Here is a 27,025-nt window from a genome sequence, read left to right as displayed (position 1 = left end):
ATAAGGAAACTGAAGTGCAGGAATAGTAAGAAGTTTGTCCAGGCCATAGCCCAGGAACCAATGTGACAGAGGTTCTCTTGGTGACAGTCAAGGAGGCATTATGACGTGGTGGTTCATTGTAGCCTGTAATAGGATCATGTTTTGGGGTTCATTTACATATTTTTTCCTCCGTAGGGAAACTTCTTCCATGGCTCAGGATATACTCCTGCATCCAGCCAACGGGAGAGCCTTCAGGTAAGCCTTTGGCCCACTTCTCAAAGTTAGTGATGGTGACTTGGTATAGTCATGTAATATTTTTTCCCTTTGACTTTTCTGAGTTTTTGATCATTTAGTTTGCTTTAAGTGGAGACTTTTAAAAAGACTGTTCTTATCCATATGCTTTTGTCACTGCCTGGTATCCCAGTGTGGACCGGAGCCCAGGGACCCTGAGAAAGGTTGCAGATGAAGATGGCAAGCATCCGCTGCAGACTGGCCAGATACCTGGAGGACCTGGAGGATGTAGACTTCAAGAAATTCAAAATGCATTTGGAAGACTATCCTCCTCAAAAGGGCTGCATCTCACTCCCGAGGAGTCAGACGGAGAAGGCAGACCACGTGGATCTGGCCACCCTGATGATTGATTTCAATGGGGAGGAGAAGGCATGGGCCATGGCCATGTGGATTTTTGCTGCAATCAACAGGAGAGACCTTTACGAGAAAGCTAAGAGGGATGAGCCAGAGTGGGGTGAGTGGAAGGAGGAGGTTTTTGTTTTTGTTTTTAAGTTGTGGTAAAGTACGTATAACATAAAATTTACCATCTTAATAATTTTAACTGTACAGTTCAGTAGTGTTAAGTACATTCACACTGTTGTGCAACCAATCTCTAGAACTCTTTACATCTTGCAAGACTGAAACTCCTTACCTGTTAAACATACATCCCTCCCCACTGGCCCATCCTCCTAGCCCACAGGTGAGGAACCTGTGGCCTTCTGAAGCCTTGAATGCAGCCTTTTGATGAATCCAAATTTTTCAGAACAGATCCTTTTAATAAAGGGATTTGTTCTGTGAAGTTTGGACATGGTCAAGGGCCACGTGGACCTAGCCCCTAGCATGGTAACCACCATCTTGTTTTCTATGCATTTGACTATTCTGGGCGCCTCATAGAAGTGGACTCATATACAGTATTCATCTTTTTATGACCAACTTATGTCACTGAGCATAATGTCCTTAAGGCTCATCCATGTTGTAACTCATGTCAGAATTTCCTTTTTAAGACTGAATAATATCCCACTGTATGGACATACCACAGCTCGTTTATTCATCTGTCAGTGGACACTTGTGTCACTTCCACCTTTCATTATTGTGAACAATGCTGTTGTAAGCATTACTGAAATATCTCTTTAAGGCCCTGCTCTGAATTACTTTGGGTATATGGCCAGAAGTGGAATTTCTGGATCATATGGTAATCCTATGTTTATTTTTTTAAGGAAATGCAATGCTGTTTTCTAAAGCAGCTGCACTGTTTTATATTCCCACAGTGCACAAGGGTTCCAAATTCTCCACATCCTTGTGAACGCTTGCTTTATTCTGTTTTTTCTTTCTGATAGTAGCCATTCTAAGGAGTGTGAGGCGGCATGTCATTGTAGTTTTGTTTTCATATCCCTAATGGCAAGTGATGTGGATCACCTTTTCAAGTGCTTCTTGGCTATTTATATTTATTTCCTTGGAGAAAAATATGTTCAAGTCCTTTCCCCATTTTTTAATCAGGTTGTTTGCTTTTTATCCTTGACTTGTAGGAGTTCTTTATATATTTTGGATATTAACCCGTTATCAGAGATATAATTTGCAAATATTTTCTCCCATTATGTAAGTTGCCTTTTCACTTTGTTGACTGTGTCCTTTAATACACAGAAGTTAGTATGTTTTTTTAAAAAAATCACTTCTTGTGTTGTCTTGGCTTCTTCCTCTCATGGTAGTGCTATGAGAAGATGGAGGAAAATAGTTTGTTTTTTCTAACTCCTTTAGGAACCCAAATCAGATTTCACCCATCTCTGGGAGCCTGCCCTCATTACTCCCACCTTTTCCAAATCTCTCTGTGCCTGGACTTGCCTCCAGGTTTCCATCCAGCTCCTCATACCACATGTGGTTGCACTTAATAACGCAATTATAATTGTGTCGGTACTTACATACCCATATAACCAAATGAAAGTATAACAATCATCGCTGCAGAAGTACTTCCCGAAGCAGTGTTTATGGATTCTGTTTCACATTCAAGAACCCCATGTGGTAGATACCGATACTGTCCCTACTTTCAAACGAATGAAGTGAGCCTGGAAGAGTTCTCACTGCTTCTTTTTACTCAGAGCCGACACCAGGGTAACAAGCCAGGTGTGTCTTTGACCAAAGCCCAGCCGTTAACCACTATGTCTTATGGGCTTCCATATCTGGATTTTGAGGCAGAAAAATTATTAACAAGGGTTAGAAATTATTATCATTTTTTTCTGAGCTAGGGTTAGGCTATAGGTAAGAATTAGGCTTTGGTTTTGGTTTGAGTTATATGTTTGGATTTTTTTTTTTTGTGATCAGGGTACCAATGGCATTTGCTTTCAGAATAAGTGGACAATTACCAAGAATCTTTTATGTCACTCTTAGGTGGTTCCTACCCACCTAAAGCTATCTGTCTCACACATTTCCCTTGGTGACTAGCTCTTGTTCTACCATGCTGCCATTTCTCCTGTAACACTCCTCTTTGGGATGTGTTATCTAGTGACTGTTTAGATCTGTGGTTCTCAGCTGTGGATGCATGTTGGAATCACCTGGGAACTTTGACTACGTAGGGGTGCCTAGGCCTCACCTCAGGTGGATTGAAAAACAATCTCTGGCGGTGGAGTCCTGGAGTTGGCATTTTAAAACCTTTTTAAACTTTCCTAGGTGACCCAGCCAGGACTCTGAACCACCAAATTAGACATGAAACAGATTGGTAATTCTTACTCTTAAAGACCCAGAAACCTAGACCTGAAAGCACAAGATGTGGGTAAAATAGATCACAGGCATTTGGAGTCAGGGGAGGGTGATCCTTAGCCCAGGGCCTTCTTGAGGATATTGAAGATGGCCTCAAAATCAGTGTGCCAGGGACTGCCAAAGACAAAATTCTGGGCCTGGGAAAGAGATTCTGAGACTGGATACAGTGGGGACACAATGGTTGGCAGGTAGGTGACAGCCATTGTTTTGAAATTTGTGAAGGAATGCTCCCAGCTGGACTTTTGACTACACACCTGTCATCTGCAACTCTGAGCCATGTTTTGATTTGGGAGCTGTTTGGGTCATCTTGACCCATGCCAAGTATTAGGCAGGGTGTCTGTTGCATCCTCTGAGTTAAGAGTTCTGGTTTCTGACACTTTGTATTTTTTTTTTTCCTTTTATGTTCAGATAATGCACATGTTTCTAATCCACCTGTGATATGCCACGAAGAGAGCATTGAGGAAGAGTGGATGGGTTTACTGGGGTACCTTTCCAGAATCTCTATTTGTACAAAGAAGAAAGGTAAGCAATCGGTAGTGCTTCCAATTGGGTTTTGAGACCTGGTTCAGGAGGCTCTGGGAAATCTGGCCATTGTACACACTCCTGCTCTTTGGGGATGCAAAGGCCTATCTCAAGAAATGCACCATCAGCTGAAGAAATAGATGCATGTTTGCCTGGTTCCTTACAGCCCCAGAACTCAGGGAGAGGGGATTGGCTGTTTCACGTTTTAAAAGGCATGGGCTACAGATTACTTAAAATTGAAAAAAAGGGTTTTCTGGCTGGTGGCTGCATAGACAGCACTGGTCTTTTGCTCAACTGTGTATATGAAAAACGGACACCAGAGTTTCTGGGACCTTCCGTATGCAAGCAGTGGAGAGGAACTACCCTTCCCATTTCTCCATTCCAACGCTGGTCGCTCAGGGTCACAGGCTCCTGTCTAGGTGGATGTGTGCAGGCTTTTCCCAAAGCCTAACTTTCTGTCTCTGCCGTAGATTACTGCAAGCAGTACAGAAAACACATGAGGAGCAGATTCCAGTGTATCGAAGACAGGAACGCCCGCCTGGGTGAGAGTGTGAACCTCAACAAACGCTACACGCGGCTGCAGCTCGTTAAGGAGCACCCAAGCCAGCAGGAGAGGGAGCACGACCTCCTGGCCATCGGCAGGACAAAAATGTGGGACAAGCCCGTGAGTCCCATTAAGATGGAGCTGCTGTTTGATCCCGACGACGAACACTCGGAGCCTGTGCACACGGTGGTATTTCAGGGAGCGGCAGGCATTGGGAAAACAATACTGGCCAGGAAGATTATGTTGGACTGGGCGTCGGGGAAGCTCTACCAAGACAAGTTTGACTATCTGTTCTACATCCACTGTCGGGAGGTGAGCCTGGTGACACAGAGGAGTCTGAGGGACCTGATCGTTAGCTGCTGCCCTGACCCAAACCCACCCGTGTGGAAGATCGTAAGGAAGCCCTCCAGGATCCTCTTCCTCATGGATGGCTTTGATGAGCTGCAGGGCGCCTTTGACGAGCACGTAGGGGCACTCTGCACCGACTGGCAGAAGGCCGAGCGCGGGGACATTCTCCTGAGCAGCCTCATCAGGAAGAAGCTACTTCCCGAGGCCTCTCTGCTCATCACCACGAGACCCGTGGCCCTGGAGAAACTGCAGCACTTGCTGGACCATCCCCGCCACATAGAGATCCTGGGTTTCTCGGAGGCCAAAAGGAAGGAGTATTTCTTCAAGTATTTCTCGGACGAGGCCCAAGCCAGGGAAGCCTTCAGCCTGATCCAGGAAAATGAGGTCCTCTTCACCATGTGTTTTATTCCGCTGGTCTGCTGGATCGTGTGCACTGGACTGAAGCAGCAGATGGAGAGCGGCAAGAGTCTTGCCCAGACGTCCAAGACCACCACTGCAGTGTACGTCTTCTTCCTTTCCAGTTTGTTGCAATCCCGGGGAGGGAGCCAGGAGCACCCCCTCTCCCACCACCTTCGGGGGCTCTGCTCTTTGGCCGCAGATGGAATCTGGAACCAGAAAATCCTCTTTGAGGAGTCCGACCTCAGGAATCACGGCCTGCAGAAGGTGGATGTGTCTGCTTTCCTAAGGATGAACCTGTTCCAGAAGGAAGTGGACTGCGAGAAGTTCTACAGCTTCGTCCACATGACTTTCCAGGAGTTCTTTGCTGCCATGTACTACCTGCTGGAAGAGGAGGAAGAGAGAGGGACGAGGACCGTGCGGGGGAGTTGTTCAAAGCTTCCGAACCGAGATGTGACGGTCCTTCTTGAAAACTATGGCAAGTTTGAGAAGGGGTATTTGATTTTTGTTGTCCGTTTCCTCTTTGGCCTTGTAAACCAGGAGAGGACCTCCTACTTGGAGAAGAAATTAAGTTGCAAGATCTCTCAGCAGATCAGGCTGGAGCTGCTGAAATGGATCGAAGTGAAAGCCAAGACCAAGAAGCTGCAGATCCAGCCCAGTCAGCTGGAATTGTTCTACTGTTTGTTTGAGATGCAGGAGGAGGATTTTGTGCAAAGGGCCATGAACCACTTCCCCCAAATTGAGATCAATCTCTCCACCAGAATGGACCACGTGGTTTCTTCTTTTTGTATTGCAAACTGTCGTAGTGTACGATCACTTTCCCTGGGGTTTCTCCATAATACACCCAAGGAGGAAGAAGAGGAGGAGGAGGAAGGTAGATACCTTAACATGGTCCGGTGTGTCCTCCCAGGTCCTCATGCTGCCTGTTCTCATCGGTAAGGAAATTCGGCTTCTGGCAGGTAGAAGAACATGCCCTCTGCTTTTTGGCCACCTTTTTCTTTTCTTTCTTTTACTTTTTCAATTATTATGGGCACATAATAGGTATACATGAGGGCTGTCCAGAAAGTATCCAGCCATGTGGCCATGATCGTTGTATTAACGATGGCTGGATACTTTCTGGACAGCCCTCCTATATTTATGGGGTGCATGTGATGTTTTAATACCTGCGTACGATGTGTAGTACTCAAATCAGGGTGACTGGGGTATCCACTGCTTCAAGCATTTATCATTTCTTTGTGTTTGGAAATTTTAAAGAATACAATCACTTACTGTAAGTCAACTTATTGTTGACTATAGTCACCCCAGTTTGCTATCAAATGTTATATCTTGTTCCTTCTATCTAACTATATTTTTGTATCCATTAAGCATCCCCACTATATCCCCACCTTCCTGCTACCCTTCCCAGTCTCTGGTAACCATCATTCTACTGTCTGTCTCCATGAGTTCAATTTTTTAAAATTTTTAGCTACCACATATGAGTGAGAGCATGTGACATTTGTCTTTCTGTTCCTGGCTTATTTCACTTAATGTAATGACCTCCGTTTTCATCTCCATGTTGCTGCAAATGACAGGATTTCATTCTTTGAAATGATATAATATGAATAACATTCCATTTTATATATACACCACATTTTCTGTATCCATTCATCCATGGAGCACTTAGGTCGATGCCACATCTTGGCTATTGTGAATAGTGCTGCAATAAATATGGGGGTGTGGATACCTCTTCGATGCACTGCTTTTCTTTCTTTTGAACATACACCCAGTAGTGGAGTTGCTGGATCATATGGTAATTCTGTTTTTAGTTTTTTGAGGAACCTCCATACTGTTCTCTGTAGTGATTGCACTAATTTACATTCTCACCAATAACGTATGAGAGTTCCTCTTTCTTCACATGCTCGCCAGTGTTCGTTACTGCCTGTCTTTTAGATAAAGGGCATTTTAACTGGGATGAGATGATATCTCACTGTGGTTTTGACTTTCATTTCTCTGCTGATTAGTGATACTGAGCATTTTTTGATATACTTGTTGGCCACCTTTTTCTTGGCACTTTCTTCCTCTCTTCTCTTTTCAACTATTATCTAAATACAATTACCAGAACTATATAATGCCACCACCACCCATTTCTGCCAGAGCCCTACATTGGCAGAGATTGACTTATGGTGGGTAGATAAATGGGATGAGAAAAAAAATATAATAATAAAACAAGAAACAAGAGTTTGGGGAATGCCAGTCCAGCACAAGGTATTAGATGGGGCATGGGATTCCATACAAATGTTTGTCAACTTAAATTGCTTGTAATCTACTTGGAGCGCTAGTGCATGGTAGTTGGAGCCCAGTGGGCCAAACAACCCTGCGTTTCTGTGTCCCAGGAACACAGAGGACAGGGGGTCCTTCAAGCTGGAGGCTGGGGGAGCTTTCTGAGAAAAGTAAAGTTTGAGCCTCTCTTAAAGGATTGGTAGAACCTGGGTGAGCAGAGGAGAAGGTGAAGGGTTGAACAAGGTCATGAACGTAGTTTGAGAAAATAAAGGACATGCACACGACAGTGAGGGACACAGAGTTCTTAGAACAAATATAATGAGGGTAAATGGAGGGAAACAGAGCTGGAAAGCTGAGGGCCTTTGTCCTAGGCCCCCGTGTTGCTTTGCATGAGGCTGTTGTCAAAAGCAGCCGCTGTCGGGCGTGTCACAGACATGCTAGAGGGTTGGAAGCCACTGGGAGCCAGTTGCTGAAGTCTGAACAGTGAAGTGGTGGAGTCACCTGACCTCTGAGTCCCTCCCTGGTTTAGTGTTTAGTGCCTCCTACCCTCCTACCCAGGGGCCACCGCGGTGGCTGTGGGAAGGCGGCCACCCTGTTAACGTGTGGCCTTGCGCTCTACGGAAGACACTGCACGTAGGGCAAGGGGAAGGGAAACAGGCAGCTAGGCCCTTCCACCGGCAGCAGCGGGTTTCAGCTCTCCATGCCTTAATGTCATCACTACCAGGATGACTTTCTCGTCACCATTTGGCCATGAAGGACTGACTGACCGGCCACTGGGGCTGCAGTGGTGGCTAAGATCCAGGTCCCGCTCACGGGGGCTCGAGCCTGGTTGTGGGGAGAGTCAGGAAACAAGTGCAGACGGTAGAGGGTTGTGGGCCGTGACAAGAGCCCTTGCAGAGCACGCAGAGCACGTGGGCCTTGGCCAGCAGGAGGCGGTTGAGAGCGGTGTCGCACCTCAGCTGGATCCTGAAAGATGGGGGCGAGAGACCTGAGTGTGGGCGAGGGGTGGTCCAGACCGAGGGAATAGTGGCTTCAGAGGGCAGGCATAGGAAAGCAGGGTACATTTCAACAACGGCAAACAGCTCAGAATGGCTAGAAAAGACTCGCTGTCTTAGTCCATTTGGGTCGCTCTAATAAAGTGCCACAGGCCAGGTGGCTCATAGACAACAACAGAAAGTTATTTCTCACGGTCATGGAGGCTGGGAAGTCCACGCTCAAGGCGCTGGTGGTTTTGGTGTCCAGTGAGGGCCCACTTCCTCCTTCATAGGTGGCACCTTCTCGCTGTGTCCGTGTATGGTGAAGGGGCAAGGCCGCTCTCTCGGGTCCCTTTTATAAGGCCAGTAATTGCTTCCGTGAGGGCTCTACTCTCGTGACCTGATCACATCCCCAAGACACCAACTACCTAATGCCATCATGTTGAGGGTTAGTATTTCAACATATACATTTTAGGGGGACACAGGCATTTAGACCATAGCAATGGGAGAGGGAGAGAGAGAGAAAGGTAGAAAAAGAGACAGACCCACTCGTTAGGGTCCTAAAAGCGAGGTGGAGAGGACGAGAGTCTTGGCCAAGCCCACACAGCTGTGAGGAAGGCTCGCGGCCACTCTGACTAAAGCTCCTGGTGAGAAGTTCGGCGTCCATGTCTCAGATGACAGCTTCTTTCCTCTGCGGGCGGGAGCTTGCTTTATGTCCCAGACCCTCCTGAGAACCGGCAGCGTGAGCTTCTGCCAGGCACCTGTCAGAAGTGCGAATCACAGAGCCAGTCCTGGACCTAGAGAGTCAGACTCTGCGTTGGAGCACGAGCCACGGGTGATTCACATGTCACTGCACGTTGGAGTCACCTGGAATTTTAAAGAATATCCATGTACCCTGGTCCCAGACTTTATTGCCATGGGGGTGGCTTGGCCTCAGGACTCTTGAGAGCACCCCTGATGCTATGTGCATCCAGTGTGAGAACTGTTTTCTGGAACATTCAGCACAGAGTGTCTGAGGTCATGGGCAGGAGAGTGGACCGATGAGGGAGGGAGGAGAAGGACACCAAGGGAGAGGCTAGAGGCCACCCATGGTCAGCCAGGGTCACAGGCTCACACTGTTTCCAACATAAAGTGTGAGAGCTGGTCTTACCAAGGCTCAGTGGCCTCTTTGTTCCTCCGGGAAGGACTTTTGGTTTCGTGACCCATGTCTTCACCCTGGGAGTCGTTTCTCCGAAAGGGTGACCCCGGCCCCCCGCTCCAGTTTGTTACTGTGAGAGGCTGATTTCTTTTCTCTCCTTCTCCCTTCCAATGTCTAGACTGGTGAACTGCTATCTCACCTCCAGCTTTTGCCGGGGCCTCTTCTCGGTTCTAAGCACCAGCCAGAGCCTAACTGAGTTGGACCTCAGTGACAACACCCTGGGGGACCCGGGGATGAGGGTGTTGTGTGAAACGCTGCGGGATCCTGGCTGTAACATTCAGAGACTGTGGTAAGTCCCTGTGCGTGTGCATCAGAGTGTGCGTGTGACAGGGAGAGAGAGACAGGCAGACTCTGGAGAGCGAGCTTAGGGACTGGGTCAGTGGTGTACTACTTTGCTAGGGCTGCCATAACAAAGTATCACAGACCGAGTGGCTTAAACAACAGAAATTTATTCTCTCACGGTTTAGGAGGCTGAGTCCAAGGTCAAGGTGTTGGCAGGGCTGGTTCCTTATGAGGCCCCTGGCTTGTGTTCCAGAGGGCTGTCTTCTCCCCGCACCTGCACGTTGCCTTGCCTTCAGCTGTGTCTGTGTCCTGCTGTCTTCCTTTAAGTACATCGGTCAGAATGGATGAAGGTCCACATGGGTGACCTCATTTTAACTTAATTACCTCTTTAAAGACCTTATTTCTAATACAGTCAAATTCTGAGGTCCTGAGAGTTAGGGCTTCGACGTGCATTTTGAGGGGGCACAATTCAGCCCTTAACAAGTGAGAAGGCAGAATGACCTGGAGGCCTGCTGTTTGGGAAGTTTTGGATGGGGAAGTAGAAGGGGAAACTGAAAAGAAAGTCGTTTCTTGGTGGTACAGCAAAAAATCATGACTTTCAATATCTTCTATTTCCTCATGGCCATGTTCGTAGATGAGAATTGGGAGAGTTTCATCATATACAGCAATGGTTTGAGCTAGAAACCATCAAAATACTTGGTATTGGTTGAAATGTCACAGGGAATCTCCTGTGACTTTATTAGTAATGTGCCTGCTCTCAGCCTGAGCCGTGAATCAGACTCACATGCCTCATGCTGTGCACAGAGGTGTCTGGGCCATTTCTCTGGCTGTTTTGTCACTTGCTCTGTGGATGCAAGCAGCCGTCTGCATGTTTTGCAAGCTGCATGTCCAGTATGAAAGCCTTCCACTCTGGGATGTTTTATACCTCTCTGTCTTGCTCATCATACTCACCTGTCACCAGTCTTATCAATTTTGCACACTGCACAAGCCACTGCCCACTCTTCCTCATCCTCACTCCACCAGTCCAGGTCCAGCAACCGCCGCTGCTTGCCTGGACACGGCAGTGACTACCTAGCGATCAGCTCATCGAGGGCAGGATTCACGTTCGTCTGTCTTGCCATTATCTTTGCACTGTCTAGACATCTTAGTATGTGTGGGTGTTCAAGAATGAGGATTGAATGAACTTTGGCTGTTTGGTCTGCCTTTATCTGCTTTGGCCTCTGCCAATCCCTTCTGCACATAAAAGGCAGAGGATCATTTAGAAAATACTAATTTGATGGTGCCATTCCCTTGCTTAAATACTTTCTCTTTGACCTTTTGATAAGTTACAAATCATCTTCTTGTCTTCAAGGCTCTGGCTGTTTGGGGCACTTAACATTGCTTCTCCAGCTTTATCCATGGCACCGTCCTCGTCACCCGCCAGGGGTGGCCCTGCATGATTCCAGAGAGTGAGACACAAACAGGGAGGCTGGGGCAATAGTGAGAGGTTTTGCAGATAAGTGGAGATCTAGTCATTCATTTGCTTGGAGTTGGTATAAAGATGGGGACAAAAAGGAAGGTAGTCACCAGGCCGTCTAGGACAGATGAGCTATTGCCCTGGAAAGGAGCTGGAATGTTGTTCTTGCCCCCATGACCAGGACAAAGTGTTGTTTCTGTTGTTGTTGGTGGTGGTGGTGGTAGTGGTGTGTGTGTGTGTGTGTGTGTGTGTGCGCGCGCGCTCATGTGGTTGTAACACAAGTCATGAATCAGAGCTGCTTGCTCCTTCAGGGCAGAGGGAGGGCTGGGATTAACTCATGGAACAGGATGGGGGACAGTGTTGGCAAAGACAGGAAGTAGATGAGTACAACTGTAGCGAGAGCAGCCCCCAGTTGAGGGCACTTCGACTGTTAGTAACGCGTGGTGAAGAGGCAGAATCCACAGGTCCACCGCTCATTCCATTTATACACCAGGAACATGCCATTTATACATGTGAGGCTTGATCACAATGTGCTTGGCATTATTTGCTGCTGGGAGTTCACTGGCGCTCCACACTGTGGTCTCAGGGAGCCTGGGAGCTACCTTGCCAGTGTGCCCTGGGCTGTTTTCAGGAGTTCTTTGATCAGATGGTACTTCCATGAAAACTTCGTTACAATTTTCCCTTTACAACACGAGAACATGTGTGCCCTCCCCGGTGCAGAGACCAAGCGTAGGCTGGCAGGCAGTGGCAGAGAAGCAGGCCGTGTTCTGACGCTTTCTGCTTCTGTGCTTGGCGTGAAGGTTGGGGCGGTGTGGCCTTTCCCATCAGTGCTGCTTCGACATCTCCTTGGTCTTGAGCAGCAACCAGAAGCTGATAGAATTGGACCTTAGCGACAACGCCCTGGGAGACTTTGGAATCAGACTTCTGTGTGTGGGCCTGAAGCATCTATTCTGCAATCTGGAGAAGCTCTGGTGAGTCTGTTCTCATTGCCCGTGCGAAGCTCTGCTGACAGCGTGTTTGGGGAGCTCTGGCTTCAGGCAGGCACGAGGAGCCCGAATTTTAGTGTGAGAATAGCTTGGCTGCCCGGAGGACTTCCTGTGTTTCTCTCTGGGGGTTTGTTGATAATCTAGTCAGTGTTTGTTGTGGGGAAAGCCACATACTAAGCCCTGGCAAGGAGCATAAATAATAACAAGAAAAATGATGCCTGCCTTTGAGGTATACTACTTACAGCCTGGCTGAGAAAATAAAACAACGTAATGCATTGCTTTCCAAGAGTTTTGGAACATCACCACCTGCCCTTGGTCCCCACACTGAATAGGAAAAATGGTGCCAAAGCAGTTCAGACACTTGAGGTTGTATGCAGCCCTTCACTGAATGCTTCTGGAAGAATTGAATTTTGAAGAAGGAGAGAAGAAGGCACTTAAAAATAGTAGGGCTGATTAGCACCCATTAGGATTGCTGTTATAAAACAAAAACAAAGAGGATAACTGGAAAACAAGTGTTGGCAAGGGTGTGGAGAAACTGGAAGCCTATGCATGGCTGGTGGGAATGTAAAATGGCACAGCTATGAGGTAAACAGTACGGTGATTCCTTAAAAAACATAGAATTCATTAAATATGGAACTACCATTTGAGCCAGCAGATTCTGGGTATATATGCAAAAGAGTTGAAAGCAGGGACTTAAATGTGTGTTTATAGCCCATATTATAGCAGCATTAATAATAGCTAACAGGTGGAAATAACCCCAAATGTCCATTGATGGGTAAATGGATAAAGAGGGCTATTTATATACATTACAGTCTGGATGGCCCTTGAGGACATAAGCTAGACACAAAGGAGCCAGTACTGTATGATGCCACTTATGGAAGGTACATATGTGAAACGCATGGAGACAGAGAGTAGAATGATGGTCGCCAGGGGCTGGGGGCAGGGGGAACGGGTAGTTGTTTAGTAGGTACAGAGTTTCAGTTTTGCAAGAGGAAAAGAGTTCTGGAGATATTAATAGATGGTGGCGATGGTTGCGCAACAATGTGAATGTACTTAAGGCCATTGAATTTCGCACTGAGAAATGGTTAAATGGTAAATTTTATCTTACATATATTTTGCCACAATAAAAATAAATGCAGGGAGCTGGGAAGGTGTAGTGTTGGGATGAGCTTGGAAAGTGCTTACTTGTTATTCCACCACAGAACGGAAATCAGAAGTTGATACAGAGCCTGGACTCACTGCCTTCCAGGTGTAGACTGGAACAGAGGCAGTGGCAGGTACAGGCGCCTCCTTACTTGTTGGTGGAGCTTGGGCGAGGGGCACGACTGTGACGTTCCTCCGTCTTTACGCAAGGTTGGTCAGCTGCTGCCTCACGTCCGCGTGCTGTGAGGATCTCGCCTCAGTCCTGAGCACCAGCCGCTCCCTGACGAGACTCTACATGGGGGAAAATGCCTTGGGAGACTCGGGAGTCAGAGTCCTGTGTGAAAAAGCCAGGCAGCCACACTGTAACCTGCAGAAACTGGGGTAAGTCTTTGTGGGCGTCTCAGCAGAAAAGCAGCTTCCCTTCAGCGGTGAGTTGTTGGGCGAACGTGCATCGGGGTCACTCTAAAAAAGATCAGTCAGATGGAGTTGAAGGTAAAGAGGTAACATGTCAGAGGGGTTTGAAGCACTGGATGCATGTGACACGTACTATTACTGATAAGGTAATTTACGCTAACTTATGATTATAGAATTGAAGTATCTCAGAGTTGGAAGAAACCTTAGAGATTGTATATTCCCCACTGAGCAAAAAACTCGCTTCTGGAAGACAACTGCATGAACAGTCACCCAGTTTATTGCCGCGCAATACGGCGCCCACACCAAGAGAGAGCTCTTACACCATGCAGCGCCTTCTCTGGTTTCTGGGAATTAGTCCTTGTGCTTCTGCCCGGGGCTTTGAGGAGCAACCCCGTGCCAATTCCCCAGAAACGACACCCGCAGTCTAGGCCATCTTATCTTGCGTAGCCGTCTCTAACCCTGGCCGTGGCACGGCTCAGCACCTTCAGCGGTTTAGTCGTGTTCTCCCAGGTGAGGGCTGGTTTGTTAATGGCCCTTTTTGAAACGAGGAGCCCAGACCTGAAGGTGCATGGTGGGACTTTTACCTCCCGCGGCAGCCCTCTGTGGCGGAGCCTGTGGTTTCCTTGTTTTGGGCAATCACGTAAGATTCTTGGTTCATGTTGGAATTCTGCAGCAAGTGATAATACATAACACTTAATAGTAATCGTGCACTTCCTGGCGTCTCACTGCTCTTTCATGTTCTTTACGTGGGTTGTCTCAGTTGGCCTCATGAAGATGATACAAAGTAGGTATTAGTGTCTCTAAAGGAGGAAAAAAAGGCTTAGGGAGCCTCACACCTTTGTCCAAGGACACCCGGATGGGAGGTGGTGGACCTCAATGTGACACACCTGTGTGACCCCACCGGTCGCTGCCTTAATTCCCAGGGGCTTTTTCGTTTGGCTCTCACCCTAAGTGTGGGGTCTCCCATTTAGCTCTGCTAAATTTCTTCCTACCTCTCTTTGAACCCACTGTCTAGGCATTTTTGAATCTTGATTCTGTCAATATTATCTACAAATAATAGATTTCACATTACTGATATAAATGCCAACCAGATCAGCATTCAAGACAAAATATAATATTAATAGAAAGAGTCTTTCCTGAGAAGTAATCCATTAATCTGTTACTAATCTATAATTAACACCCAATATATGTTCACAAAGCTCTGCTACTTCCTTGGACTTGTCCCATCAGCCCCTCCCCAGATGTTGCCGTGTCTCCTCTGTGAATGTCTGTGTGCACTGCCTTCATTTCCTCCTCTTATGTTATTACTCTTTTTTTTTTTTTTTTTTTTTTTGAGATAAAGTCTCACTTTGTTGCCCAGGCTAGAGTGAGTGCCGTGGCATCAGCCTAGCTCACAGCAACCTCAAACTCCTGGACTCAAGCGATCCTCCTGCCTCAGCCTCCCGAGTAGCTGGGACTACAGGCATGCACCACCATGCCTGGCTAATTTTTTCTGTATATATTTTAGTTGGCCAGATAATTTCTTTCTATTTTTAGTAGAGATGGGGTCTCGCTCTTGCTCAGGCTGGTCTCGAACTCCTGACCTCAAGCGATCAACCCGCCTCGGCCTCCCAGAGTGCTAGGATTACAGGCATGAGCCACCACGCCCGTCCTCTTTTTTTTTTTTTTTTTAAAGCAGTTTGGCTTCTGCTATTCTTGGTTTGTTCAACAGACGTGATGTGGCCTGTTTATTTTGCAGGCATGCTGGGGGCTCCGTTGTGGGTGCTGATGGTAGCAGACGGTAGAACAGACCAAGACCCTGTTTTCACAAGTACTCATTCTTACAGGGAGGGCTGACATACAATAGACAATACACCAGCAAAGCAGCATGCACATATATAGGCTCTACAATAAAAACTAGAGTGGCAGCGAGGGCCGCTTCTTTGCCCAGGTCGGGTGAATGGCTCTCAAGCAGGTGACACCGGAGCAGGCCCTAAACGAAGCGTGAGCAGGAGCTGTGAAGGAGCCAGGGCGGAGCACTGCAGGCAGAGCAGGCAGAACTGAAGGGGCCCAGGGCACGGGCGCTCAGTCGAGCCTCGGTGACCCTGGTTCCGACTGTCATAGATCCATCCCAGTCCTTATCTTAGCTGACATCTGCTGCCTTTAATTTGTCTCACTTCCTCTTTGAACGCCTTCTTCTCTCTTGTTTTTAGGTCTCTGCTCAGTCTTTCCTGCTGATGTTATAGCTTCCCCTTCCCTGGAATCTGCGTTGGCTTCTCTTCCTATGGTCTGGGGATTTCACCACTGGTTTTCTTTATTTTACTAAATGTTTCCACCTTCCCTGGAATCTCATACACCCTTCTGCTTGACAACCAATCTGTGGACAGGTGGCTCCCCAAACAGGTCTCAAACCCAGATATCGCTCACCAACTTTTTATTACAAAAGTAACGCATGCTTAGCGTAAACATACCATAATGCACACAAAGTAAAAAGTGGAAGCTCCTTCTCAGCCCACTTCTGAGAGAGCCATTTACAATAGTCTGACAAATAACCACCCAGATATATGTTATAAGACAGATTGTTATGTAGTCCATCCATCCATCTGTTCATCCGTCCATTTATCCATTCTAATACACTTTATATGGTGGTTTCAATGACCTAGTTTGCTAGGGTCTTGCTCTGTCACCCAGATTGGAGTAAGGTGGCGTGATCCCAGCTCACTGTAACCTCCAACTCCCAGGCTCAAGCAACCCTTTTGGCTCAGCCTCCCAAGTAGCTGGAACTACTGGTGTGTGCCATCGTACCTGGCTAATTTTTCTCATTTTTTGTAGAGATGGGGTCTTGCCATGGTTCGCAGGCTGGTCTAGAATTCCAGGCCTCAAGCGATTCTTCTGCCTCGGCCTCCCAAAGGGCTGGGATTACAGGCATGAGCCGCTGCACCTGGCTACATTACCATAATTTATTTAGCCACTTATCAAATAATGAATTTTGGGATGAGTTTCTACTGTTTCACTATTATAAACAACTCTGTAAATTGTAAAACAACAATTTGCATATACAATTTTATGCATATGTACTTTTTTGAGATGGATATCTATAACAGGAATTAATGAGTCAAAACTTAGCCTGAGTAAGAGTGAGACCCCCATCTCTACCAAAAATAGAAAAAATTAGCTGGGCATGGTGGCGCATGTCTGTAGTCCCCGCTACTCGGGAGGCTGAGGCAGGAGGATCGCTTGAGTCCAGGAATTTGAGGTTGCTGTGAGCTATGATGATACCACAGCACTCTAGCCCTGGTGACAGAATGAGACTCTATCCCCCCCAAAACCAAAAATGAGTCAAAACTTCTAGGCATTTTATATTTTGTTAGGCGTAGCCAGTTTTCTTTTCTTGAACTTCAGATCCTTATCTCTGGCTGCATATTTTGTGCCCCCACCCCAATATTATTAATACGCAAGCATCACATACTGAACATTTGAAAAATTGGTTTAATTATCATAATCTACCCCCCAACCCCCATCTGTTGACCTGCTCCTGCCCTCCTTTTTCCTGCCTTGTTGAATAGTGGGACTTTCCAGGAGGCTGCCCAGCTAGGGCAATCCTAAATTCTCTTTACTTTCAGTTCCCTACACCTCTCATCTTTCTTACGTAACACAAAGGGAACTTTATAAAATGCAAATTTTGGAAATATTGAGCCTTTGTTCAAAAACCCACAAAAGCTTTTCTCTGAAGTCAGGGTGAATTTGGCATCTCTTAGTTGGCACACAGGTCATGCCTGACCCTGCCCTGTCTCCTGCCACACCCTCCTGTCCATTCTGAGTCAGACTGAATTAGGTTTTGGTTTTAAGAACCTGGCCTGCTTTTTTAATCTTTCTTATGCTTACATACTCTTTTCCTTTTGTCTGGAGAGTAAGTTATCCCCACCCCTATTTTCTACCATTCATCTAAGTAGCTCCACTTATTCTTCAAGTAATTGCTCTGATTCTCATTTTTTCAATTTAAAAGTGGGATGAAAACAACACCCCCTGTTTTGGGTTTGTAATAATTCGGTGAGATAATTGTGTTTTTTTTTTTTTTTTTTTTTTTGAGACAAGGTCTAGCTCTTTTGCCCAGGCTAGAGTGCAGTGGTGGGATCATAGCCCACTGCAGCCTCAAACTCCCAGTCTCCAGTGATCCTCCCGCCTCAGTCTCCCAGGATGGTAGGATTACAGGAGTGAGCCACTGCATTCAGGTGATAATCATGTTTAAAGTCATTATCCTATGGTCAAGCACATAGTAAATACTCAAAAAATGTTAGTTCTTCTTCAGTTTTCATTATAAGATATTTTTGTGACATGAGGTAGATACTTAATAAATTTTTAAAATCCGCCAAATTAACCTTATGCAGTACGTGGCAAGTTATATGTGCTCAGTAAAGGCAGACCGGAGTTGAGTGGGTTGGTTGAAGCCAAGGTACATCGCGTTGGTCCCATTCTTCTAATCCAGTGGATTGGTTGGTGGGACGTGGTTGTTTGATTTTCTAAATACTTTATTATGTGCTCCATGTACTCAGAGCTCAGCCTTCATGGTTACCAACATTTGGACAATTTGTGTGACTTTTTCTTAACAAAACCGTGCTGTGTGTTTGTGACTGCTGCCACTGCACTGTGTAGTGCTCCACAAGCATCTGTTGAATAATCATTCTACTCTTTTTCTGGAAATAGTGATAAAGCTTGCCACTGTATAACTTATTTTTTTTTTTTTTGCTTTTTCTTTGAAGACCATCTCTAGTCTATTGGAATGTTCCTGATTTTTGCAAATACCTGCTGCATGTTCGTTAAGGACTCTGTATAGAATTCTTAGCCGGGAATGAGAGCTTAGTGGAAGCCATTCAAAACTTGCTTGTTTTTATTCATCCCCCCTTGGGCTTCATTTCCCCCCTAGCCTTGCTTAATCTACCTTTTTGATTTGATTCATCCTTGACAGGGAGGATGGAGACCAATGGATGGGTAAATACTTCTTTTTCCTTCTGGCCATCTGTTCATGCCACACTCTCTGAACGAATTCCTTCGGTATCTCTATTTTTCTGGATTCTTAGATACCAAGATACCAAAGAGCTTAAAAAACGTGCCATTGTCAAGACCTCTGACAGGGAGGAATGTAATGTGTATGTAAGATGCTGTCAAATGAAAGCTTTGCTGAATGCCTGGCATACGCGGTTTTCTGTGTAACATACCGCCCTGTGAGCCCCAGTGCGGCAGGGACACAGCTGTCTGTTTCAGAGCCCTCATTCTCTCTTGGGGTGACAGAATATGCTTAACTTGACCCAAGGATAGTATTAAGCTTAATGCAAACCTGGGCCTTTATGCTCTGCCACACACCTGCTCTTTGACCTTGCGAGAAACACAGGATTTCGTGAGGCTCAAACGTCTCATCTGTGAAAGGTGTGAGACGGTTACAGCTGCACTGCCACCTTGCCAGGTTGACACGGGGATCGGGTAAGACAGGTCTCTGCAGGGTTGGGGCAGGATTGGTCAGGGGCACTCAGGTGTCTTTCTGGAATCAGTGCTGTGAGGGGCATTCACTGCCAGAAGGAATCTGTGTAAGAAGGTAGGGAAGTGTGGGCGGGAATCCGAATCAGTTTGCTTTTGCTCTGCCTGTTGTACTGATTCCAGCAAAGTGTCTGCTGCGACCACCATCTGCCTCTCCTGTGGGGGCCAGAGGAAAGGCTCTCCTGGGATGATATCCAAGATCCTCGCTCCTGACCTTTAAGTTGAAGGATGCAGCCGCTGAGATAGGACACTGAGGACTCTCTTCCTGTTCCTTCTGCAGGTTGGTGAATTCTGGCCTTTCGTCAGTTTGTTGCTCGGCTCTGTCCTCGGTGCTCAGCACTAATCTGAATCTCACGCACCTTTACCTGCGAGGCAATGCTCTTGGAGACGCAGGGGTCAAGCTACTCTGCGAGGGGCTCCTGCTGCCCAGCTGCAAGCTGCAGGTGCTGGAGTAAGTACCTTGGCTCACTGCGCGACGGGAGTCCAGGGGGCAGAGGGGAGTTTGGGGGAACGACCGCGAGATAATCTGTATCTGGAAAGTGAGGTGTCTTCCTAGGGTTTAATTGATTACAAGATCTTGGGACTGGGAGGAGTTCTTCTAGATCTGCGGTCCTCAACCCCTGGGCCACAGCCCACTGCCAGTCCGTGGGATGTTAGAAAAAGGCGGCGTGTCACCCCCTGAGCTCCGCACCATGCCCCGGCCCACCCACCACACCCCTACCCCCAGTCCATGAAAAAATTGTTTTCTAAAACTGGTCCCTGATGCCAAAAAGGTTGGGGACCGCCTTAACGCCATTCTAGATGGTGTTAAGGTAGACACTTGAGTCCCTTCTGCCACAGTCCTTTGTACCACAAACGAGTAGGGCCGTATGGCCCTTGCATTTTATGGTAATTTAGAGGAAGACACAGAATTTGGGAAAAATCAATTCACAAACCACTGCTACTAATTGGATCTGCACAGTCTAGTAGACTTGAGAAAGATACTCCCAGGTAAAAAGGAGAGAAGAGCAAGTGTGGGCATACAAGAGTGCTTCAAGCAAGTTCATCTCATGCTTGGGTGTTTTTTTTTTTTTTGAGACAGAGTCTCGCTTTGTTGCCTGGGCTAGAGTGAGTGCCGTGGCGTCAGCCTAGCTCACAGCAACCTCAAACTCCTGGGCTTAAGCGATCCTACTGCCTCAGCCTCCCGAGTAGCTGGGACTACAGGCATGCGCCACCATGCCTGGCTAATTTTTTTTCTATATATATTTTTAGTTGGCCAGATAATTTTCTTTCTATTTTTAGTAGAGACAGGGTCTCGCTCTTACTCAGGCTGGTCTTGAACTCCTGACCTCAAGCGATCCACCCGCCTCGGCCTCCCAGAGTGCTAGGATTACAGGCGTGAGCCACTGCGCCCGGCCTCATGCTTGGTTTTTTAAATTGCATTTGGAGCAATACAGGTTAAGATCTTGGGGACCTGGAGGGATGGCTAAGCAGACATTTTTCTTAAATCACCCCCTTTCTTGCAGACTAGACAACTGCAGTCTCACCTCACACTGCTGCTGGGATCTTTCCACACTTCTCACCTCCAACCACAGCCTGCGAAAGCTGAGCCTGGGCAACAATGACCTGGGTGACCTGGGCGTCATGATGCTCTGTGAAGTCCTGAAACAGCAGAGCTGCCTCCTGGAAAGCCTTCAGTAAGTGTGCGCTATGGACATTCAGGTGGTGGCATTCAGAGTTCTAAGAAAAATTTGACCAGTGACCAAAATTCGGGATGGCTCTGGCTTCATTTGCACTCAGGGTTAGGTTGGGACTGGGCCGGTCACTGAAGATTTGTTTTTTAATAGCTTGTGAACTACCTGTTTAACTTCATGCAGACATTTAGAGTAATCAAGTTCAGCTGGGTGTGAAAAGACTTTGCATCCGTATTCCCCAAAGAGACACAAGTCCTAATGAAATAATGGCCAAATCGGATTATATTTCTATGCAAGAGATTGTACTTTGTAGAAGTAGTCTGTGGTTCATCCTCATTGCCAAAGTCTTTGCTGTTGAGATGTTGTTTTGTTTCTGAAGATTTCTAAATGGGAAAAGAGTGCTCTGGAAACACCAAGATTAGGAAATACAGCAGTGTGTTAGGGGACTGTTGGCTCACTTCCATCTTTAGTGATACCACTAAGGTAGTCATTACCTCTTTAGTAAGAGTTTCCTAGTGAGTCTTGTGGCTTTTGTCAGCCATGATGATCACAGTTTTCACTTAAGACATTTTCGTTGCTTGGTTTTGAGTTAATATTCTCTGGATTTTCTCCTACTTCATCAGCTATTTCTGTTCAGTCTCTTTTTTGGTCTTTCTTTATCATCCTGACTTTTATGTGTTGAATCCTCGAGCTCAGTTCATGGGCTAATTTTTCTTCTCTATACTTTCTCCCTCATTTAAATCATCTGGTCTTCTTGCTTTACTGTGTATGTGCTCTGCCCTCCACGTTGCATCTGCATGAATTCCACGTCTGAATGTCTGTCTCATCTGTCCAAGTCCAAACCTGTGTTACTCATTTCTGTCTAAGACCTGCTTCTTTCCCCTCTCGGTCAAGGGTAACTTACTCCTAGTTGCTCAGGCCAAAAAATACCTGGTGCTGTTTTTGACGTCTCCTTTATCTCCTACCCACGTCCAATACACTGGCATGTCCTGTTAGCACCTCTTTCACAGTCTGTCCACTCACTGACCACGTCACGGCTCCCGCCCCGGCTGAAGCCATCCTCCCCGGCATCTGGGTTGTCGTGGTGGCGTCCTGACAGACTCCCTGTACCTGTTGCTCTGACTGTAGCAGACGAAGGGTGTAGCTGAAACACAAGTCAGCATCCTCCTGTGACTTCCCGTCACTTTCAAAGTAAGAGCTACAAACTCATGGCGGCTTCTGTGCCCCCCATGATCCGGCCCCTGCTGCTTCTGAAGACTCATCTTCCAACCTTTGCTTGTTCTGCTCCATCACAGTGATCTGTTGTTTGCACTTGCTCTTCCCTCTGCCTGGAACTCTCTCCCCTTCTTGTTCTCACATCCCTAAACTCTCTGCGTGGTGCTCTCTGGGAGGCTGTCTTTGACCATCTTACTGAAAACAGCAGCCCAGCATGGCCTTTCCTCTTCCCTTCTTATTTTCCTGTGTGTGTAGATCACCATTTTTTGTGCTGTGTCGTTTTCTTGTTTATTTATTATCTATCTCTTTTCCCCAAAATATAAATTCCTTTAGTCTAGGGACTTCAGTCCACATCCATGACCTCAAGGCTGAGGATCTGCTGGAATGCACATTTGAATAAACAGAAGTTTATGTATGTATGTATGTATGTATGTATTTAGAGACAGTCTCGCTCTGTTGCCCGGGCGAGAGTGCCGTGGCGTCATCACAGCTCACAGCAACCTCAGACTCCTGGGCTCAAACAATCCTCCTGCCTCAGCCTCCGGAAGTGCTAGGTCTGGGATTACAAACATGAGCCATCGCGCCTGGCTTGAATAAACAAAAGTTTAGATAAACATTGCATCCTTGTGCAGACACAGTGGAGCATGTTTGCCGTAGGACAAGCTGACATTCCCAGAGCTGAGACAAATGAAGGAACAAAGGGACGGATTAGTGTGGCTGAAGCTGGAGACATTGCTATTTGTAGGATCACTGACCCAGTCCTGGGGGATATTCAGGACTGGGGGTGGGGGCGGAAGGCTCAAAACAGACTGATGAATGCATGGATGTGAATCATCCCGTCTTATCTCAGGCTCCCATAGCAAAGTCCTATAGACTGGGTAGCTTCAACAGCAGCAATTTATTTTCTCACAGAGTTGGAAACTGGAAAGTCCAAATTCAAGGTTTGGCTATTTCAGTTGCCGGTGAGGGTCCTCTTCCTGACTTGCTAATCTCACCACTCTCATGACTTTGTATAACTCTACCTACCTCCCAAAGGCCCCATCCCCAAATACAATTACATTACGGGTTAGGGCTTCAGTGTATGAATTTTGAAGGAAGACAGACATTCAGTCCATAATGCAACCAAAGCAAGACGGCTGGAAATGATGCAGGACAAATGGTTGATTCCTTAGTTAAGTTGCAAGGGAGACTTTAATGCAGAGGAGCACGAGCTTGTATCAAAGACCTGAGGCATAGCAAGCACGGCGCGGTGCATACTTCAGAGGGCTCCTGAGCAAATGAACAGGATGTAAAAAATTTGACAAGACAATTGAGGACATTTAAACACTGGATATCTGATGATATTAAGAAATTATTGTTAAATCTTTTTGTGTGATAGAGATATTGTGGTTATTTTTTAAAAGCCTTCGTTATTCAGTGTTACAAAGTGAAATGTTTATAGCAGCATGAAATGCTGTTTTTAAAATAATCCATTGAGGGGAGCGGGTAGGCAATAGCTGAAACAAAGTTGGCCATGAACTGTTTCAATCGTTGAACTTGGGTAATGGACACATGGGGATTCATTATACTATTCTCTCTACTTTTATGTATATTTAAAATTTTCCTAACTTGAAGGTTAAGCATATAACAGAAGCCACACTGGACACAAAGCTCAGCATTTTAGAGCTCAGAGGTGTGTGGGTTAAGGAGCATGAGATGCTAAGATTTTTAAGGCCCCAAACTCCGAGCTTTCTGAAGAGTACAACCCAAGACTTTCTATTTGCTTCTACAGGTTGTGTGAAATGTATTTCAATTATGAGACAAAACTTGCCTTGGAAACACTTCAAGAAGAAAAGCCCGAGTTGGCCATCGTCTTTGAGCCGTCGTGGTAGGGGTGGAACCAGGGCTGCCGGAAGCCAGTGTTCTTTGCCCCCACCCGCTAGGGGCCCACAAGTGGCGGGAGCCCTCATCCATCCAGGGCCAAGACCGCCACCCTGTGATCCTGCCCTGCCAGCATCAGGGGACAAAAGCTTGCCGATGATGCCTTCGCGTGGGGAGCCCGAGCCTCTCCTTTACCTCTGGGCGAAGGTACCAAGGCAGGAAAATCATCGGGTGATACTGCTCTCGTCACAGCGCCTCAGTCAGAGGGTGCTCCTCGTGGGGACCTCCTGTAATTAACTCAGTTAATACGACAGTTTCTGTTTTCATCTTCTTACACTTTCTAACTCCCCCTATCATTTTTCCGTCTTTGTTCTGTTTCCTTTTGCTCATATCATCATTCCTGTTCTCTTTCTAGTAACTGACCATGACACAGAACTAGTTGACTATGTATTATGTTGCATTTTGGGGGAGCTACTTATTTATTTTTAATTTTTGTAACAGTTATGTTTTCTAATAAAAAAAAATCAAACAACCCCATCAATAAATGGGCAAAGGACATGAACAGAAACTTTTCAAAAGAAGACAGACTAATGGCCAGCAAACATACAAAAAAGTGCTCAACATCTCTAATCATTAGGGAAATGCAAATCAAAACTACAATGAGACATCACCTAACTCCAGTGAGAATGGCCTTTATCAAAAACTCTCAAAACAACAAAGCTGGCATGGACGTGGAGAGATTGGAACACTCTTACACTGTTGGTGGGACCACAAACTAGTATAACCTCTGTGGAAAGTAATTTGGAGATACCTCAAAGAGCTAAAAATAGAACTACCATTTGATCCAGCAATCCCATTACTGGGCATCTACACAAAGGGAAAAAAGACATTCTATAATAAAGACATCTGCACTAGAATGTTTATGGCAGCACCATTCACTATTGCAAAGATGTGGAAACAACCCAAGTGCCTGTCAGTACATGAGTGGATTAATAAAATGTGGTATATGTATACCATGGAGTTCTACTCAGCCACAAAAAACAATGGTGATCTAGCACCTCTTGTATTATCCTGGGTAGAGATTGAGCCCATCCTTCCAAGTGAAGTATCACAAGGATGCAAAAACAAGCACCACATGTACTTGCCATCAAATTGGTACTAACTGATCAACACTAAGGTGCTCACATGGTAGTGATACTCACTGGGTGCTGGTCAGGTGCAGGGGTGGGGGGTGGGAGTTAGAGGGGGTGGGGGGGTAAGCCTAGAGCTAATGGAGACAGGGCGCACTGTATGGGGGAAGGAAACGCTTGTCCCCTGGCTTGAGCAAGGCAAATGCATTTCATGTAAGCAAAATGTTTGTACCCTCATAATATCCTGAATTAAAAAAAATAAAAGAATAATTCATGCTTATTGTAGCTAGTTGAAAATTCAGAAATATGTAATATGTTTTTGTATTTATTGAGTTTAATTTTTTCCTTTTCTTTATTTTAAGAGTGCCTACAAATCTTTTAAATTATTTATCTAAACTACTAAAGATAAATTGCTTTATGCATTTTTAAAATCTCTTTGCCAAATGATGCAATCATAGTTAATGGAAAAAGAAATCACCTCACCCTAACTCTGACGGCTGGAATTTCAGCTGTGATAGGACAGGAGGATGAAAGTCATTCAGAGGCAGGTTTTAGAGAGATTGAACCTACACTCATAATTAAAATGTTACCTAGGAAGTGCATCTTGTCTGCAGCTGTTACAACTTAATCTGGATTTATCCCATGCGAGGAACAGTTCATCTATGACTCTTCACAGGCATTAAATCATGAATAAATATTGATGAATTGCTTCTCTACGAACGCACAACTCTTGAACCGTCTTGAATTGCCCAGGATGGAAATATTACTTCCTCTGCACAATGAGCCATTCAGAATCCTGCACTGAAAGCGTGGCCTCTGAACTGTTGATAGGAGGAGCTTATACAAGAATGTATTAATGACTCAATCACACTACTAAACATGCTTTTTAGATAAACTGACTTTTTTAAGAAAATAGTAAGACTGTCTTAATCAAGGCAGCAGCGTGTGATTTACATTCCGGTGTAAACTCTTTGTCTTGTCCAGCACTTTTGGGTAGCACGGACTTAGAGATTTGCTTTCTGCATCCTGGCGAAGTGAACTATTGCAGACTGCCCCTGCTGCAAACGCTTCCACACGCTTGATACATAATGTGATTAAAACACACAGCTGAGCTTGAAAGAGAGAAGAACCTCTGGACGTCAGGAAAGAAAAACCGGCTTGATAAGCTTAAGAGTTTACCCCCAGTGGCTCAGAGGAATATCTGGATAGATAAAGACCTCACAGGACTACTATTTATTTGGAAAAAAATTCATGAGGTTTTTCCACATTATTAGAACTAAAAAATGAGTAAAGTGGCTGGATAGAATATCAATCTGCAAACGTCAACAGCATGAAGTTGGGAAAAAAAAATCATTCTTTCCCACCATAGTCATAAAGGTCGGATCAGGCTTGAAGCACCAGTGGATGCTGACTACACCTAAGGGACATTTTAATGAAGAACAGAATACTCGCCTGAGAGCATTTCTGCATAGATGACTAATCAGTTACAACAGACAAATAGTAACTATCTCTGGTGCAGAAATTGGACAATACCTTGATCATATAATGAAAAATAAGATCAATGAGAGCAGATGGGCATTTGCTTTCAGGTGAAATACCTTGAGAACCGATATCTCCTATGCAGACTTCTGGATGAGAATGTGTACCCAGAATCTAATCATCAGGCTACATCAGAAAAACTCCAAATGGGGAAGTTCTACTATTAATAAAAAGGGGAAGAGGACTGTATTCTTCAAGAATGTCAACGTCAGTGTTGACAGTGGATAAATCTGGTGGGGGTTATGCAGCTTTTCTGTACACATGGCATTATTTCCAAATGGAAAGTTAAAAATTAAAATAACAGCATTCCTAAGTACCTGCAATTCAAAATGTAGTAAAAATCCTACTAAATCATAGCAATAAAAATGATCAGGTATCTGGAATAAATCTATCAAAAATTATTCAAAAATCATACAAAAGAAAACCCAAATAAAGGGAGAGATGTGTCATACTTATGGATGGGAAGATTCAAAAGCAAGAGGATGCCAGTGCCCCTTACAATAAACTAGGATCCAGTGTAATTGAAATGAACATACTAAAAAGGGTTTTCATGGGATTAAGGAAGGTGATTTTTA

At 45.8% G+C, this 27,025-nt stretch overlaps 1 protein-coding gene across 1 annotated transcript; it reads left to right on the top strand.

The window, feature by feature from the left end:
• The first annotated feature begins 209 nt into the window (after positions 1–209).
• On the top strand, positions 210–24,053 carry NLRP3 (NLR family pyrin domain containing 3). The gene is made up of 10 exons (XM_069467007.1): positions 210–234; positions 404–724; positions 3,403–3,522; positions 3,993–5,745; positions 9,360–9,530; positions 11,780–11,950; positions 13,319–13,489; positions 19,314–19,484; positions 20,539–20,709; positions 23,693–24,053. Exons 2-10 carry the CDS (start codon positions 442–444, stop codon positions 23,790–23,792), a joined length of 3,111 nt encoding a protein of 1,036 aa, XP_069323108.1. The 5' UTR covers positions 210–234; positions 404–441; the 3' UTR covers positions 23,793–24,053.
• The last annotated feature ends 2,972 nt before the right edge of the window (positions 24,054–27,025 follow it).

This window comes from Eulemur rufifrons, chromosome 4, assembly GCF_041146395.1.
Source record: "Eulemur rufifrons isolate Redbay chromosome 4, OSU_ERuf_1, whole genome shotgun sequence".
Taxonomy (NCBI): Eukaryota; Metazoa; Chordata; class Mammalia; order Primates; family Lemuridae; genus Eulemur; species Eulemur rufifrons.
Note: the sequence above shows the minus strand (reverse complement) of the source record. Positions and strands in the feature narration are given on the sequence as shown.